The sequence below is a fragment of the Mastacembelus armatus genome, chromosome 5 (genome assembly GCF_900324485.2).
Source record: "Mastacembelus armatus chromosome 5, fMasArm1.2, whole genome shotgun sequence".
NCBI classification, from domain to species: Eukaryota; Metazoa; Chordata; class Actinopteri; order Synbranchiformes; family Mastacembelidae; genus Mastacembelus; species Mastacembelus armatus.
This window is the reverse complement of record NC_046637.1, coordinates 25,131,747-25,146,590: the sequence shown is the minus strand read 5'-3', so window position 1 is coordinate 25,146,590 and position 14,844 is coordinate 25,131,747. Positions and strand designations below refer to the sequence as shown.

Here is a 14,844-nt window from a genome sequence, read left to right as displayed (position 1 = left end):
ACCAAAGACCTACATGTGTTTAAGCCTACTATTTTAAGCAATGTTAAATGCTGCAGTATAAAATGCTCTTTGACCTCACAGAGTAAAGGTTAATGCTGTAGATAATAAGCTAGTTGACCTGCATTTGCAGCTGATATAATAGCAGGCAAGATGCTCTTTAATCCATTCCTTATACTTTAATCTTTATTAAGGCTAAAATGAATACGCCGCCACTGAAACACTTTAAATGTTGAGCATTGCTCTTGCTACAGCCCAGTGCACACCACTTCAACAGAAATACCAAGAGTTATCTTATGAACGGACATTCACTTCGAGTTTAGGGGTTTAGGCAGGTTATGTACATCTGTGAATCTGAATTTAAGTTTTATGGTAGTACATTGATATTGTTCAGGGTTATCTCTGGAGAAAAAGCGTTGACAAACACCAGAGTGAGAGTAGAGATTAAAAGAGACTCACCGTGCTTGACCCACACTCTTCCAGCAAAGATCAATACAGAGGATTGCCAAAAGCACACAGATGTTTTGACATAATAGGAAGAATTGGAGTCTAAAAACTGCAGCATGTGGAACAGGTATTGATTTTTGCTGGTTAAACTTATGTTGTAATAATGGTTGTCACAGATGTGCTGTTTGTCAGTCACAGAGATTCTAATTAGAGGCATGAAGGCAATCAATAGATTGAGCAAACAGAATCATTTAAAGCAGAACATGTCAACAGTGAGTTTGAATGTGCGTGTGCTTGTGTGTGTGTGTGTGTGTGTGTGTGTGTGTGTGGTGTGTGAAGAGCTAGAAATAGAGGGGATATATAGTCAAGTGTAGCAGTGAAAGGATAAACAAAAGCTGCAGGAATCAGAAAGTGTAAAGAGCAATGGGTGGTTGGATTGTACCTGTCGTAGTCTCCATTGCAGAGTGCTCTTACTGGGATAGTGAAAGGCTGCCACACTGGATTTAATGTGTTCTTCACCACCTCTGTTTTATGGCAGATAGTAAACCTAATAGAAGAAAAGAAAGGAAATTTAAAAAAAGACACTTGGGAAGAGGCTGAGAATTCAGATTGATTGTCATTTATACAAGGCGGAGAGAGCAAGATAAATACGGTATGCAAATGAGGGGAGGAGCATGCAACTGAAGAGATGACAGAAAGGACAATGTCAAATCCTACAGTGACAGTAGAGATACTGTACTTTAAATAGAACTGTACCCAGTTTTGTTTACTGCCTGGCCTGTCTCCCAGCTGTATTGTGTTTTAGACCACAGAGAATAATGTAATATTTCAGTCTGGCTTTTAAATCCTTCTCCTTGACCACAACTGTGACATTGATATGCAAATGAATTTCTGGGATATTTGAAATGTTTCACAGAGCAGAGACACATAAATTCCTCTGGAATATCACCCAAATATCCCTTCGAAAAGCAACAATGCATATCACTCTTTCTTTTTTTTTTAACCCAAAGCCTTTGGATTACTTGTGCTCCACTAAGTGCCTCAAGCCTTTTAAAACCCTGTGAGTCCTTGAGCCACACAGCCCTCTAATTTGAACCCCCCTCTGGCACCAACAACAGATACTTCTAGCATGTCTGTGGGGATCCACTTCCCACCCTGTTATGTTTAAAAAAAAAAACCTGAGAAAAGCTAGAAGATAGCAAACGAAGCACTTGCTAAAGCATCTCTGGCTAGATAAAGCTGACACTGCCACAACTGCAGAGCCCCTTGGGAGGCTGAACAGCAGTCTGGAAAAGCGTAAGGAGATGGGAAAGTGTTGTGCATCTCTGCACGATTTGCCTCAGAAAATGACAGTATTTTTTATTGATGGAAAATGCAGATTATGTGTTTTTTCCTCTTGCTTTTATGCGTTTTACATTAATTGCCTCTCACTTGTGTTTGCTGGAGTCATTTATGTAAGGCAGTGTCATGGGAGCTGTGGATGTGTTGTGAACAGCATGCTTACCCTAGTGTGCAACCTCATATGTTGCAGTCTCAGTAACCTCTGCGTCTCTACTCTTTGCTATGCTGTATTATTGTACTGTTTTAAAAACTATTATACCTCATTTTATCCCCTGTAATATTCCCTTTGGTTTTCACTCTCACTCTAATATAAAATCTGAATTTCTTATAATGGACTTTTGATAATTGTTACTCCACTGCAACAGGACTGCTGTACATCTCTATGGAATATGTGCATCATGGAGGGACTCTGCAAACATCTGCACTTTCATGCAAAAGACACATCAAGCACTCACGTTCCATCTTCATTGCTTCTGTAGAAGACCATGAACGGGTCTGACTTGCCAAAGAAGTCCTTCTTGTCCAGCTTGTTGGCACAGAACTGCATAGTGGCGCTGTCCTGCATGATGGTTAAAATAGGGTGAGAAGTGAGGACTGGTTTAGGAGGGGCAAGGCTTCTTCATTATTAAAGAATGGATGTTATTATTTATGTGCCCTATTTAGCTCTTCTTCCCCTGCTTTTACTCTTTTATCTCCACAGCTTATAATGGGACAGCAGCTGTCTGCATCACACAGGAAGATAACAAATACAGCATGTTAGAAATGTCTCTTTTTATTTAAAAAAATAGAAGTACCATAAGCTATGGTTGTGTGTGTATGCTTACATATTGTGAATATCATACTTTTCATAGAGAAATGTTCAAGCTTTTTATATGTGCATTAAATTTCAATCAAAGCGAAGGGTAAATGAAGCAAAGCAGGGTGTTGATTCACTGTGGGACTGGAGGTACAAGTGACTCTTAAACAAATTTGGTACAAATATCAAATCTATATTTTTTTAGTGGAGATTTACATTGATACATCTTAAAATGTTTCTCTTTTACCACAGTGAAAGAACTCGTCTGGTTCCTGATGGATTGGCATGATTTTACATTAGCTAGGGTAACGCAGGATATTCAGAGTTAAATTGAATAGAAGACCCAATACATGCTCTCTTTGGGTGATCTCTTTTATGTCAACATGACACATAAAAGCTACCATGAGTCACCACCTAACTGGTGGCAATGAGCACAATGGGTTTCAGCAGGAGTGTAGAAGGACTGTTCTGTGTAGTATCTTCACACAAATGCAAGTACATGTAACACACTACACAAAAGCCCACAAATGTAGAAAAAACTACTGCTGAAAAAGAAGGTTTTCATACAATAGAAAATATCGTATGTATTCTGGAGAAATATTCTTTAATGTGTGAGGCATAGACCTGTGGTTGCCTGTTGCTTAAGTCTGTGTTGTATGAACACCACCTGCCCACATGCTTATACTGAATAGCTGGCAATCAGCCTGCAATACACTCTAGTTTTATCTGTTTGCACAACTTGATGGTCCACTAAAAGTGTGTTGTGTGTATGTGTTGTCAAATATGCAGGCATTGTAATCACACAGTACAGCATCCACCCGAGTCTAATTCTAGCATGAGTAATAGTCATCAAGGTAACTTCTTCTGATACCCATCACAGCACCTCTAGTGCATTACAGCACTAGTATTAAACAAATATTAAACAAAAAGAACATTTTCTGCCATGAGCTTTTGTTTTTCTGGTATATTTTGACGTGTTCAGTTCTGGATATTTTCCTAAATTTAAAAAATGTTTTTTTACATAAAATATAGGTCACAGGTTTTGCATCAGGGGGTTACTGGGCAAATAATTACAAAAAAAAATCCATCTCAACATGAAAGATGTTTTTGTGGTATATGAGTGAAGACTAACTGGTTATCACAGAGTTTCTGTTATTAATCTTGATTTTCCTGCATTATACCTATTCTAGGTAAATTAGCATAGCACGTCTTTTTTCACTATATGGCTTAGCCTTCTCTTTAATACCGGGTTTAGTATCTATTGAATGGGACATGTTACCATTTATATTTTATTTTTGCATAAATACAAGGTGTTAAAATCACAAATTTACTTAACATATTAACTTGCTTAAATATTTTTTAGTTGAGCAAAAAAACAAAAAAAGTAAAAATCAGATTTCACAGAGAATTCTTTATCTGCAGCCACAATATTGGTCATTTTATGGGAAGTTAAAATCCCAGTTGCAACTAAATGTTTGTTGAAATAAATTTTAAATGGTTCAGTGTTTTCACAAGGTCAGGCCAGAAAACACGAGTCTCTACATCCTGTTCATTGTGGCTTCCTTTAGAGAAGCGTGCTTCTTTTGTATTTAGAAACTGATCAGTGCATGAGCCGATTTAATCAAATTTATAAAACGGGTCCTATCACCTGCGTTCCTAAAATATAACTGAAGCAAATGCAGTTACAAACAGCAACTGTCTACTGTACGTGTGAAATTTACTGTGTCTGAAGGTGACCTGAGGTTATTGTGTGAAGAAATATCATTAAAACATTATATATGCCTCAAATAAATCAAAGATCAGCACCAGATACTGGAAGTTTGTCACTGCAAACCAGCACATCCTCCGACATAAATTTACAAATAACCGTGATTGTGCATGTTCTCCCCCAGTTGTTTATCAAGAAACATAACATTTTTCCTAAAGCCCAAATATAAATCACTTGTGTGCCTTTGAGGTGTGTACTACTTACTACTATCACCCCTCCCTGTGCTTAGCTCACCATGTGTGGTGGCAGAGTAGGGAAGAGGCTCGATTTATCTCTGGCATATTGGCTGTAGCTAATCTCTGAAGCGCAGTGGGTTCATTACAGTACATTCAAATGCTATAATAGTAGATTGTTGCTGTTGTTTTTGTCAGAGCCCAAGCCCTTAACACTGGGCATCCATGGCGCCACTAATGATGGCTTAATAGCTTTTTAATGTTGCAGCTTGCACCTTGTGTCTGGCTGCGTGCCGAGTGGCAAATCAGCAAAAGAATGTGTGTGAGGTTGCAAGTGTGACAGACTGTATGTGAGAGTAAGAGCAATTCCTGTGTGCCACAGTGTTCTCATTGTTTCTTTATCACACACAACCAGGCACCGTGCAGCACACAGTTCCTCCTGACACAGCCATGAACACATCCACCACTCCAGCAGCAAGACGAACTTTATCTGTATTCTTGCCATCATCCTGACACATATACACCACGTCTTCTATTTGACACATGCCTCCTACGCAGGAGATCAGACCTCACTCTGTTTCATTCTTTTAAAAACACTCCTTTAATCCTCCTGGGTAATGCTGGCTGCCACATTGCTTGCTGATTGACATACAAGCAGCTGAATGCTTGTTTCGTCTGACCTGTGAAATATCTGCTATGGCTCTATGCGGTTTCTGTTTCAACAAGTGCCTGATTTCGACAAGTAACTAAATGACAGTCAATACATTGTATTGTAAAACAGTTGAAACAGTAACAGGACATGCAGCTGTTTATTCAAAGGACTGGATGTTGGTTAAGGCAACATCATTTCCAGAAATACACCTGAAACTGTACCAAGTGTAAACTTGCATGTCCACTATGGATGAAATCTAAAGGCTTCAGATAGATCACAAACTATTTTTCCTTATACACATAAAAATGAGTTCCAAAATTAAACTACCTCTGGTCCCTAGAAAATAAACTGACTTCTGTGACTTTCTGATCATGCTGTTCAAAGAGTGATCTCAGACCTTGGATTTTGGTGTCACTCTTGAATCGGGGAGTGGAAGGACACACCAGGAAAACTCTGTGGAGCTAATAGGCACATAAAAGCATTTACGGTGATGGAATGTGTTGGGGATATTAAATATGCATCTGCTCCTGCCTCATTAAGGTTCTGTGGCACGAACACACACTCTTGCAGAGGTCTGTGATCAACAGCCATTTGCTAATATGGAGAGAATCATAGTATTAATATTTAAAGAAGGGGGCCAGGCAAGGTGGAAACATATCCACACCCTTACGGGAGTGATGAAGGGGTGTTTATGACAGGAGAGAAAATGTGTGTGTGTGTGTGAGTGTGTGTGTCTGTCTGTCTGTTCCTACAGAAAAAGTTATGGTTGTGCTAATAAACACAGAGAAGATGCAGTGGTGGTAAAAAATCTAGTACAAGGGCCAGACCAGTGCATTTATATTAGTCGTATAAGGCACAAATTAGTGTGCTCCATTGTGTGTGTGACTCTAGGGGTTAAATGTGGACAAAAAGATAAATAGCAAAGGGGAAGAAAGGTGTGACTCAATTAAAGGCCAGAGTGATGAAGCTGAGAGGAGAAAAAGGAGGAGGAAAGGACATAGAAAAGGAGGATTTAACATGCAATGACAAATAGCTCCAAACTATTTGTATGGTGTGTGTAGTTTACGAGTGCAAATTTATGGTAACTAATATACATGGTATTCAGTAATTGTGCATTCTTCTGCATGTGTGATTCTACAATAGTTATTTCCTTGCCTGGATGAATTCCTTCTTTTCTAGCCTGATTTAAAGCCAAGCGAAACTAGAATCTGTGATTTATGTTGTGCCTTTGGTTTGTAGCATTTAATAGGAATTGCTAAATAGTGTATGTGACTGGAATGGGGCAGCAGAACTGTCTGCCTCACACTGAAAGCGTCTTCTAATTGCTCCTCTCTCAGTCACTCCAGGATTTTTTTTTCTACATTTGATATTTTTTATTTCCCACTTGTTCCCCATTCATGCTGAGAGAAGACCTCTTCCCATCTGCTCTGTAGCAAATGTGGTGAACGCTTCCCTTGAGTTTTACTGTAAGTGGAATTTAGAGGCATCGAACTGAATGGAAACATGGGAAGTGAGGCGACGTGGCTCTGTCATTTTAAGTGCAGCAAAGCTTCAGGTCAATGTTACAATGTTTTATTTGGGCAAGAGTTTGTGTTTGTCTTGACGACAAAAATACACAGTCAAAGAAATTGTTGAAGCGTGGCAAAAAGCGGTTCCTGGTAGGTTTTGAAATCTGTATCTACAAGTAATGCAGTCACACAATCAGTCACGGTGTCGCAATAAATCCTCCCTCCATGAGGGCAATAATGTTGAAGTGCTGATTGAATTGTATGATAACTTTAAAAACGCAGTGTTTGGGGCTGTTGAATTATATTGCACTATACTAACAGCTATTTCTAATATTTTTTCCACCCCAGTAAGGCCATTGGCTGTGGCCCATACACGGACTGCAAGAGCAGTCCAGTGGTTAAATTTATGAAAATGAAATGAAGTAAAATCCTCTTGGGGTTTATCAGCTTCTTCGTCTTCACTTCGTCCTGAAGTGAGAGGAAACACAGAGATGCTCCAGGCAAAATCATGCTGCTCTATTACCAATCTGCACTGCCTGTTGCAAATATCTTCGAAAGACAATCTCTACACAGAGCAGCCTTAGATTACTTTGCTGCACTGGAGTGAGAGCCCGCTGGTCCTTTTGGGATCCTGCTGGCTCTGTTAATGTTACAGTTTACACATTTCATGTCAGCACTGACAAGAAATTTCATACATGAAAGTATGAGAGATCCAGCATATACCTTCTATCTCGTTCTCTTTAGAACTCTTGAGCAATTAAAGTCCAATTTTCTTCTGTTGCAGTAGTGGGAGAGAGTGGGTTGTATGTGTCAGAAATCCTTCAGGACTGGGATTTAAAACAGGCTCCTTAACAGTGAACCCCTTTCCTTCTCAAATATTCTGTATTTGCAGGGAGCTGTAGCCACCCCTGCAAACTGGCTGCTTCAGGTGTGTCGATAGTGTTTGCATGTGGGAGTTAATCAAATTTATGTAACCCAATATTTTTTATAGCTATATAGTGTTTAGGTAGCTGCAAAAACTTTTAATAACCATCACATCACATGGAGTTGCAGACATGTTTCAGAACACTTAAATTAATTACCACTGCATGGCTCATTAACCCGATAAAATAAGTGCCAGTGCTGCTCCTCAGGCTCTTATGGTATTATGTCCATATGGATTTGATTTTTCAAAGCCAATCTGTTCTGAAAATCACTTAATTTAGAATTTTCAGAAATGTTTTCTTCACTCTTTACATTCAGTTATTGAATCTGCTGTAACTTTGGGGCATTCAAATGAGAAATTATTGAGATAGAGTCAGTCAGTGATTTGTAGAGAGTGCAGCACTGAACACAATGAGACACTGGCTGCAATATTCATACACAGTCTGTCTTCAAGTTACATGCTTGGACAGCTAATGTTACCTTCCCTTACTTGAGAAATATGGTGTGGAAACTACTGGAAACATTGCATTCACAAGCCACTGTTTCAAAAATCATTCCTGCCATATTCAGTACCTTCCTCCTCCTTAAACAGACTGAATATGATCATGGAGGAGATGATGAAGAACAGTTGAAGAACAGTTGAACTACCAGCCTGTTGGATGCTTGCATTGTTTCAGCAACCTGCCTCTACCTGCCTTTTTTTTTTTTTTTTTTTTTGAGTGGGCACCGCTTCTGTGACTTTTTGAAGCTGACAAAGTTCTACATAGACTCCCTGGTTGTCAAGCTACGAGGAGGTGAGAAAATAAATAGGGTTTGAACTTTGTATCTGTTCCCATTCAGTGTATATTCATGTGAACAACCAAATGAAGCACTATAAATATCCTCTAGGAGATAGTGTTTGACAATGTGGACCATTATCCCTATAATTAAACACTAACTACACCCTTATTTAATTTTTCTACACTGTTTACATATTCAGTTTGTTTTGTTGGCATATGATGAAGTGATTTTTTTTTTTTTTAAAAGTGTGTAAAAGATAAAGATTTTTTCTGCTCAAATTTACCTCATTTCTTCTCAGCTGGGATTTCAAATTTCAGTTCGGCAAATCCTCCGTTTCCTGCTAATGGTGATGTAATAGGAAAGAATCTGAGGTCTAATAACATTAGCATTAGCAAGCCTCACCAGAGACAGTATATATGAATAAGATTTATTCCTCAGTAGACGCAGTAAACACAACACAGGCGCGACGATAAATCAGATTATATTCAGACTTTAACAAGACATTTAGGGCTGACAAACAGTAATAATAGCTGCAAATGGCAAGGTTATAGCTACATAGAAACACTTTTCCATAGACAATATGTTTTGCTGTATTTTAATTAGCTGTTGTGCCACTGACAACCATTTTAATGATCAGCTTCTAAAACTAACAAAATTTTCAAAAGGTATCAAAGCAATAAGTCCCTCGCCTAAAACCTCTTTCTATTTTCTATCTTTATTTCACGAGATTAAACCCACCAGTTCAATATCATCCAGACCCAAATGTAGAAATGTATCAGTAAATAACACTGCTATAGAATATATTTGTATAAAATAACAGTCCTGCCCCAGCATTTGTTCTCTTGAGACATTCAGGAGCAGAAAGTGAAGAGTGTTCATTGTTTTGGCATCTCATGTTAATGACATATTAAGTACAGATCCAAAACTAAACGAACCCGGGTTGTTTAATGTAGTCACCTTCAAACTGACCGACTGCTGCAGGGCTACAAAAATGAGAAAAACAAAAACTGAATACCACACATGTTCTGCACTGTCTGCATTGCAAAGAAGGTTGAAATTAGGAAGTTTGTGCAAGAACTAAACACTGAAGTTGACCAGTACCACATTGTAGGTTTGACTGAAAACCCCGTAAACATGACAGGGTTTAATCAGGGCAGCTTGAAAATGTATTGTATTTTCTGAAATGTATGTAAGCAAACCAAACAAACAAAACATTCAGAAATACCCCCACATCACATAATCACTTCTCTTAAGACTACATGGTGAATGGAAACTGCTGAATAATGTCAGTTCATGAATGCTAAATGTGCATTAACCTCTTCAGCAAGCCCCGACCCACGGGCGAGTTCATCATTACAAACTCATGTTGTGCAGACAAGCATTTTGCAAAACCCAGAGAACTTTATTTTAAATTCTAGTCAAGATCACAGTGTTTCCAAAGAGAAGTGTGTCAGACTGAATAACAGGAGAATGTGTAAAATTATGCACATTGAAACTTACTTTTGAATATTTTACTCAATGTGAGGATCATATACAGTAGCTTCAGCAAAGTATTGGAACAAAACAAAGTACAGAATATGTTTTTCTCATTAGGGGGTGTAAATGCTTAGTCTCACTTCAAAGCTACTGCAATTGCTGGTAAATTTAAGACTTGAAAGTGCTTGTGCATTACGTATTTATGAAGTTGTTTGATTGTGCAATAGACTTTTCCTGAAATGTTTGCAGAGCCCCAAATGTATCAATCTCTGTCTTAGCAAGAAGTGAAATTTTAAAGAACAGCTACCACTCAGACATGGTAAAGGAGATCAGTGAGTGTGGCTGATTGTACCTTATCAGCTTCATGTTTCCTGACTTTGTCAAGATGCAAGAGGTAATTAAGATATCTGTATATTTTGGAGTAACTAAGCCAACACTTTCAGGTCACCTTTGGGTGCAGCTGCAGTATGACTCTGGGCTTTGACGTTCACTAAAACTAGACAGTAAAGAAGATAATGTTATACCCTTTTTGGCCAATCCTTAAATCTGCAGTCAAAATTTGCTTTGGACACTTAAGGGCAGCCAAAACAGGTTATGAAGACAACATTGACCGAACCACCTCATGAATTTAACGTGTTAAACTGGACACATTAACATTAAAATCATTTAGACTTGTATTATTGGCTGCCTGATGAATGCAAGTCCAATATTCATCCTCTTTTAGCTACATTTTTGGTCTCCACCAGCTTTCTGGTTTTTAAGTTGCTAAATGCTATAATATACAACGCTACTTTGTTCACCAGCTAGTTGTTAACTTTGTCAGTCTACTGTTGGTCAGGCAGGAAACGGTTACAGACGCCATCCGCTGTAGCTGTAAATAACATTTTAAGAGCAGTGTGAGTAAAACAAAATAAAATTATAGTACAGACTGTGCAGCCAAATAAGCTGTATAATGTTATATAGCTTTGTGTAGTAAGAACAGAAGATTCAGGTGGTATAAGGGTGTTGGATTGTTATGAGCGGACACTTTACAGTAACATACAAGTAATCATGTGATCCATGGTGATATTTTAAAATATTGATTGTAGCCGCAGGTGTCTGTGCCTCCAAAAGTCATTTGTTGACATTAACAAAAGCAGCTTGGAATTTTGCAAAACAAACCAGCTTTTCTTGTTTATGTAGTTGTGTTTATATGTAAATGAGTGTCAAGGCAGTTTGTGAACAAGAGGAAGTGACAGTGTATGTTTGTGTTTATATACATAACTTCATATGGGAATGTGTACACTGTACTCTACAGACTGCAGGGCACAAAATCGGTCTGGGCCACATTTTAACTAACCAACACTTGGTTTCACACTACCAATAGCTAAGCTGTTGCTATACTTAAGAGCTGGTACACACAGGACATGAAATAATCCCCTGGTGATTCACTTTACTGTCCGACTTGCTCTCTTTCTCAGACACACAAATCTCAATTTCTCGCCATCTTATCACTGCATGTTTGTGCTTTCATTTTGATTGTGCCATTTTTTCATTCTCTTTCACTCCTTCTCTGTCTCTCATTGTGCCGTTTGCTCTGATGCACTTGCTTTTCAATATCCTCTTCTAATCTGTCTGCTGGGAGCCCAGTGAAGCATCCAAAGCTTTATACCGCAGTGTTCATTGAGGGGACAGTCAGCATTCACCCCATCATGTTCCTGGACCATTTCATTAGGCTGCAGCCCATTCTTCTGAGTAAGAGCAGCTGCCCTGTCTGTTTTATTCTGAGAGCAGTGTGCATGAATGGATGTGTGGTAGGTTCCTAGGTAGGTCGATAGCCAGACACACAGAAGCAACATATTTCTCGATTCTAATTGATTAATAGCAGGTTATTAAACAAAATGACAAAAAATATTTTGGTGTGAGCAAAGTCTTTGATTGTTCTGGGATCTTTCCTCAAAGTGGGATAAATAAAATCAACAGGACGTTTCCTTTTTTCTACAGCTGATCGCCAACACTTCAATTGCACCTTCAAGCTTCCATCCTGCACAATCCACTTTATGTGCGAATTCTGTTTAACCAGGCTTTGCTGACAGATGTTTGCCTGCTAATGTGTGTTTGGCAGGGGAGATTATTTTGGCTTACTCACTCGACAATTGCTCAGCTCCTCTGCAGATAGGATGATAGTACCACATTTCTTCCCTGGGATCCCTCTGTGGAGGAAAGAGAGGAAACACCAGAAGCTTAACAGAAATGAAAGGAAAACATCTATTTTTTCTCTCTAGTCTCTTTATTGAGAATTAAGGCATGTTCATTTTCTAACTGTGCGTTAGTCCTAATTTTATTTCATATTACATATATGTGTATTATTATTAACAAAAAGCCATTGTTGAAGTCCCTGGCTTTCATTAAATGTTTTTAATATTACACTATAGAAGCCTGGTCTCAACTGATAAGTTTCAGTTCAGAATAACAGAACTTGATTAATTAAAGGCAAAATAACAATGCCAGCGTGTTTTGGATCTTGATATCCTCTGCCTATCAGTAGTGTCATCAATAGCAGTTACAGTTCGTATGCTCTGATGATATCTCAAGTTCAAAATTTTTAAAAAAAGATAACATTAAAAAATTTGAAAGCATAACCTCATTGACTCGCTTATTACTCTTGACTCAAACTGAGTGCAGAATGGGAATGGCCCGTTTCACTGAAGCCAGTCCAGAATGTTTTTTTTCTTCTTCTTTGTACACTCTTACTTGACTTAGCATGTCCTATTGTTTGAAGTACAATAGCAAAGATATTTGTATTTATTTCTTGATACTCTCTCTATGTACACTGTGTGTGTGTGTGTGTGTGTGTGTGTGTATGTGTGTGTGTGTGCACCTATGTTTAGGTATTTGAAATGCTGGCAGCCTGTCAAATAAGACTAAATCTCCTCAGTCCTTTGGTGTGTTCAAGGTGACTGAAGGTGAAATTGAATTCTAATACCCAGGAAATGGAATTCATACATTAGGACATGAGAAGTTGTAAGCTGAAAGCTGGGAAAGTGAGAAAAAAACTGTACATGATCAAAACCTACAATATTTCTTTTTACTGTTTTGCAGATGACACCCTTGTTTATATAGATTTATAATCAAATAACTATATTAAACCTGTAGGCCCCAGTAACTGCTTCCAGGGCATAGCCTACTGTCTAGACACATGAATGAAAGAAAATCAGGCCACCAAGCTCTGTCAGGCTAATCACTAGCCAACCACATTAGTTAAAATTGCTCCCTTTGTTGCAGTCCGGCCAGGCTTTTCCCCTGGCAATCATCCCAATCAGTCTCACCTGTCCCCTAGTTACTCACCTGCACCTCGTCCGCACTCCTCCTACTGTATATATGGACTTCCCTAATCCCTACTCTCTGTCCGATCTCCGTGGCACTCCCTTGGACACACCGTTCCAGGTTCCTCGTTTCACATGGTAGTTGTGAGTACAAAATAAATACCTTAAAAACATGTTCCTTGTTCCTGTTTCCCTTGGTGTCCGTCACAGAAGATCGGACCAACACCGAACAAACAGACGGAGTAACCCCGGACGCTTTTCCCAGCCCGATTCTTCCCGGTCCTTCCCTCACTCTCTTCGACCTCGATCTCCACCGCCAGTTATCCCAGCCGAGTCAACGGAGCAAGACCGACTCCTCTCCTGCCTGTTCCTGCTCCTGTCGGGGGGTGTTCGGGAGGCCCGGAGTTATCAGGAGGTCTACGAGCTGTGCCTGCACCTGGCTAAGAATGTAGCCGACTCAGCCTGCCGGCTCTCGAGGACGGTGATGGGACGGGCATACAGCCACCTGGCCAAGGTGTTGGCGGTGACCGAGAAGTGCTGTCTACAGAATGCCCCTGTGGAGGAGGTTTGGAAGGTGTGTGAGTCCCTCACCTTATTTCAGTGGTCAGTGTCTCGATCCTCTGCCTCCCCAGTACCTTCTCGCCGGTCACCGCCTCCAGCGCCGATTCCCGAGCAGCCTTCTCCCGAGCAGCCTTCTCCCGAGCAGCCTTCTCCCGAGCAGCCTTCTCCCGAGCAGCCGTCTCCCGAGCAGCCGTCTCCCGAGCAGCCGATCCCCGAGCAGCCGATCCCCGAGCAGCCGATCCCCGAGCTGCCGATCCCCGAGCTGCCGATCCCCGAGCAGCCGATCCCCGAGCAGCCGATCCCCGAGCTGCCACAGCGTCAGTCGTCATCTTCGTCTCCAGTTCTGCTGCCACTGTTGCCAGTCCCAATCCCTCGGCGCCGCACCCTAGACACATGCGCCGAGGCTCCTAGCCGGCCTATTCCGGCGCCTCGGTGTCGTTTACGAGGCGTCCTAACCGTGCGAGGAGCCCCTTCAGTCTCTCCGCCACCGGCGCCCTCAGCCCCTCAGTTTCCAGTCACCCCGAAGAGACCGCCGCCTTTACTACCTGGGCTGCCGGTTCCGCCGCTGTTCCCCGAGCTCTCGGACTCGCCTCTGTTCCCAGAGATGCCGGGTCCGTTTCTATTCCCCGAGCAGCCCTTCTTGGATTCGGTCCTTCCCAATACTCTTCCGGACCCTATCTTGCCCGTATTGTTCCCGGTGCCTCCTCGGCCGCAGGAGGGGGAGTCACCTGGGCCCCTAGAAGCTCCCATGTCTCCAGCGTCCCCAGAGTTGCCTCCAGCGTCCCCAGAGTTGCCTCCAGCGTCCCCAGAGTTGCCTCCAGCGTCCCCAGAGTTGCCTCCAGCGTCCCCAGAGTTGCCTCCAGCGTCCCCAGAGTTGCCTCCAGCGTCCCCAGAGTTTTCTGAGGCACCTCCCCCGCAGCTGCCACCGCCGTTGCCGCGGTCCCCGGAACCTCCGCCTCCGCAGCTGCCTCCGCCGTTGCCGCGGTCCCCGGAACCTCCGCCTCCGCAGCTGCCTCCGCCGCTGCCGCGGTCTCCGGAACCACCGCCACCATGGCTGCTACCTATCCATTGTCTCCAGTCTCCTCGGTCCCCAGTTACCAGTATCCCGTCACCTCT

The 14,844-nt window shown here is 41.3% G+C and overlaps 1 protein-coding gene across 4 annotated transcripts in view; it reads right to left on the bottom strand.

Moving 5' to 3' along the window:
• The window catches only part of cpne5b (copine Vb), a 108,229-nt gene that overhangs the window by 22,593 nt on the left and 70,792 nt on the right, over positions 1-14,844 (bottom strand). For all 4 annotated transcript variants that reach the window (XM_026306806.1, XM_026306805.1, XM_026306804.1 and 1 more), the window contains 3 exons: positions 11,991-12,054; positions 2,241-2,344; positions 887-991 (listed from right to left, as the gene is read on the bottom strand). In XM_026306806.1, the coding sequence (XP_026162591.1) occupies positions 887-991; positions 2,241-2,344; positions 11,991-12,054 (273 nt within the window). The remainder of the gene's footprint in view (positions 1-886; positions 992-2,240; positions 2,345-11,990; positions 12,055-14,844) is intronic.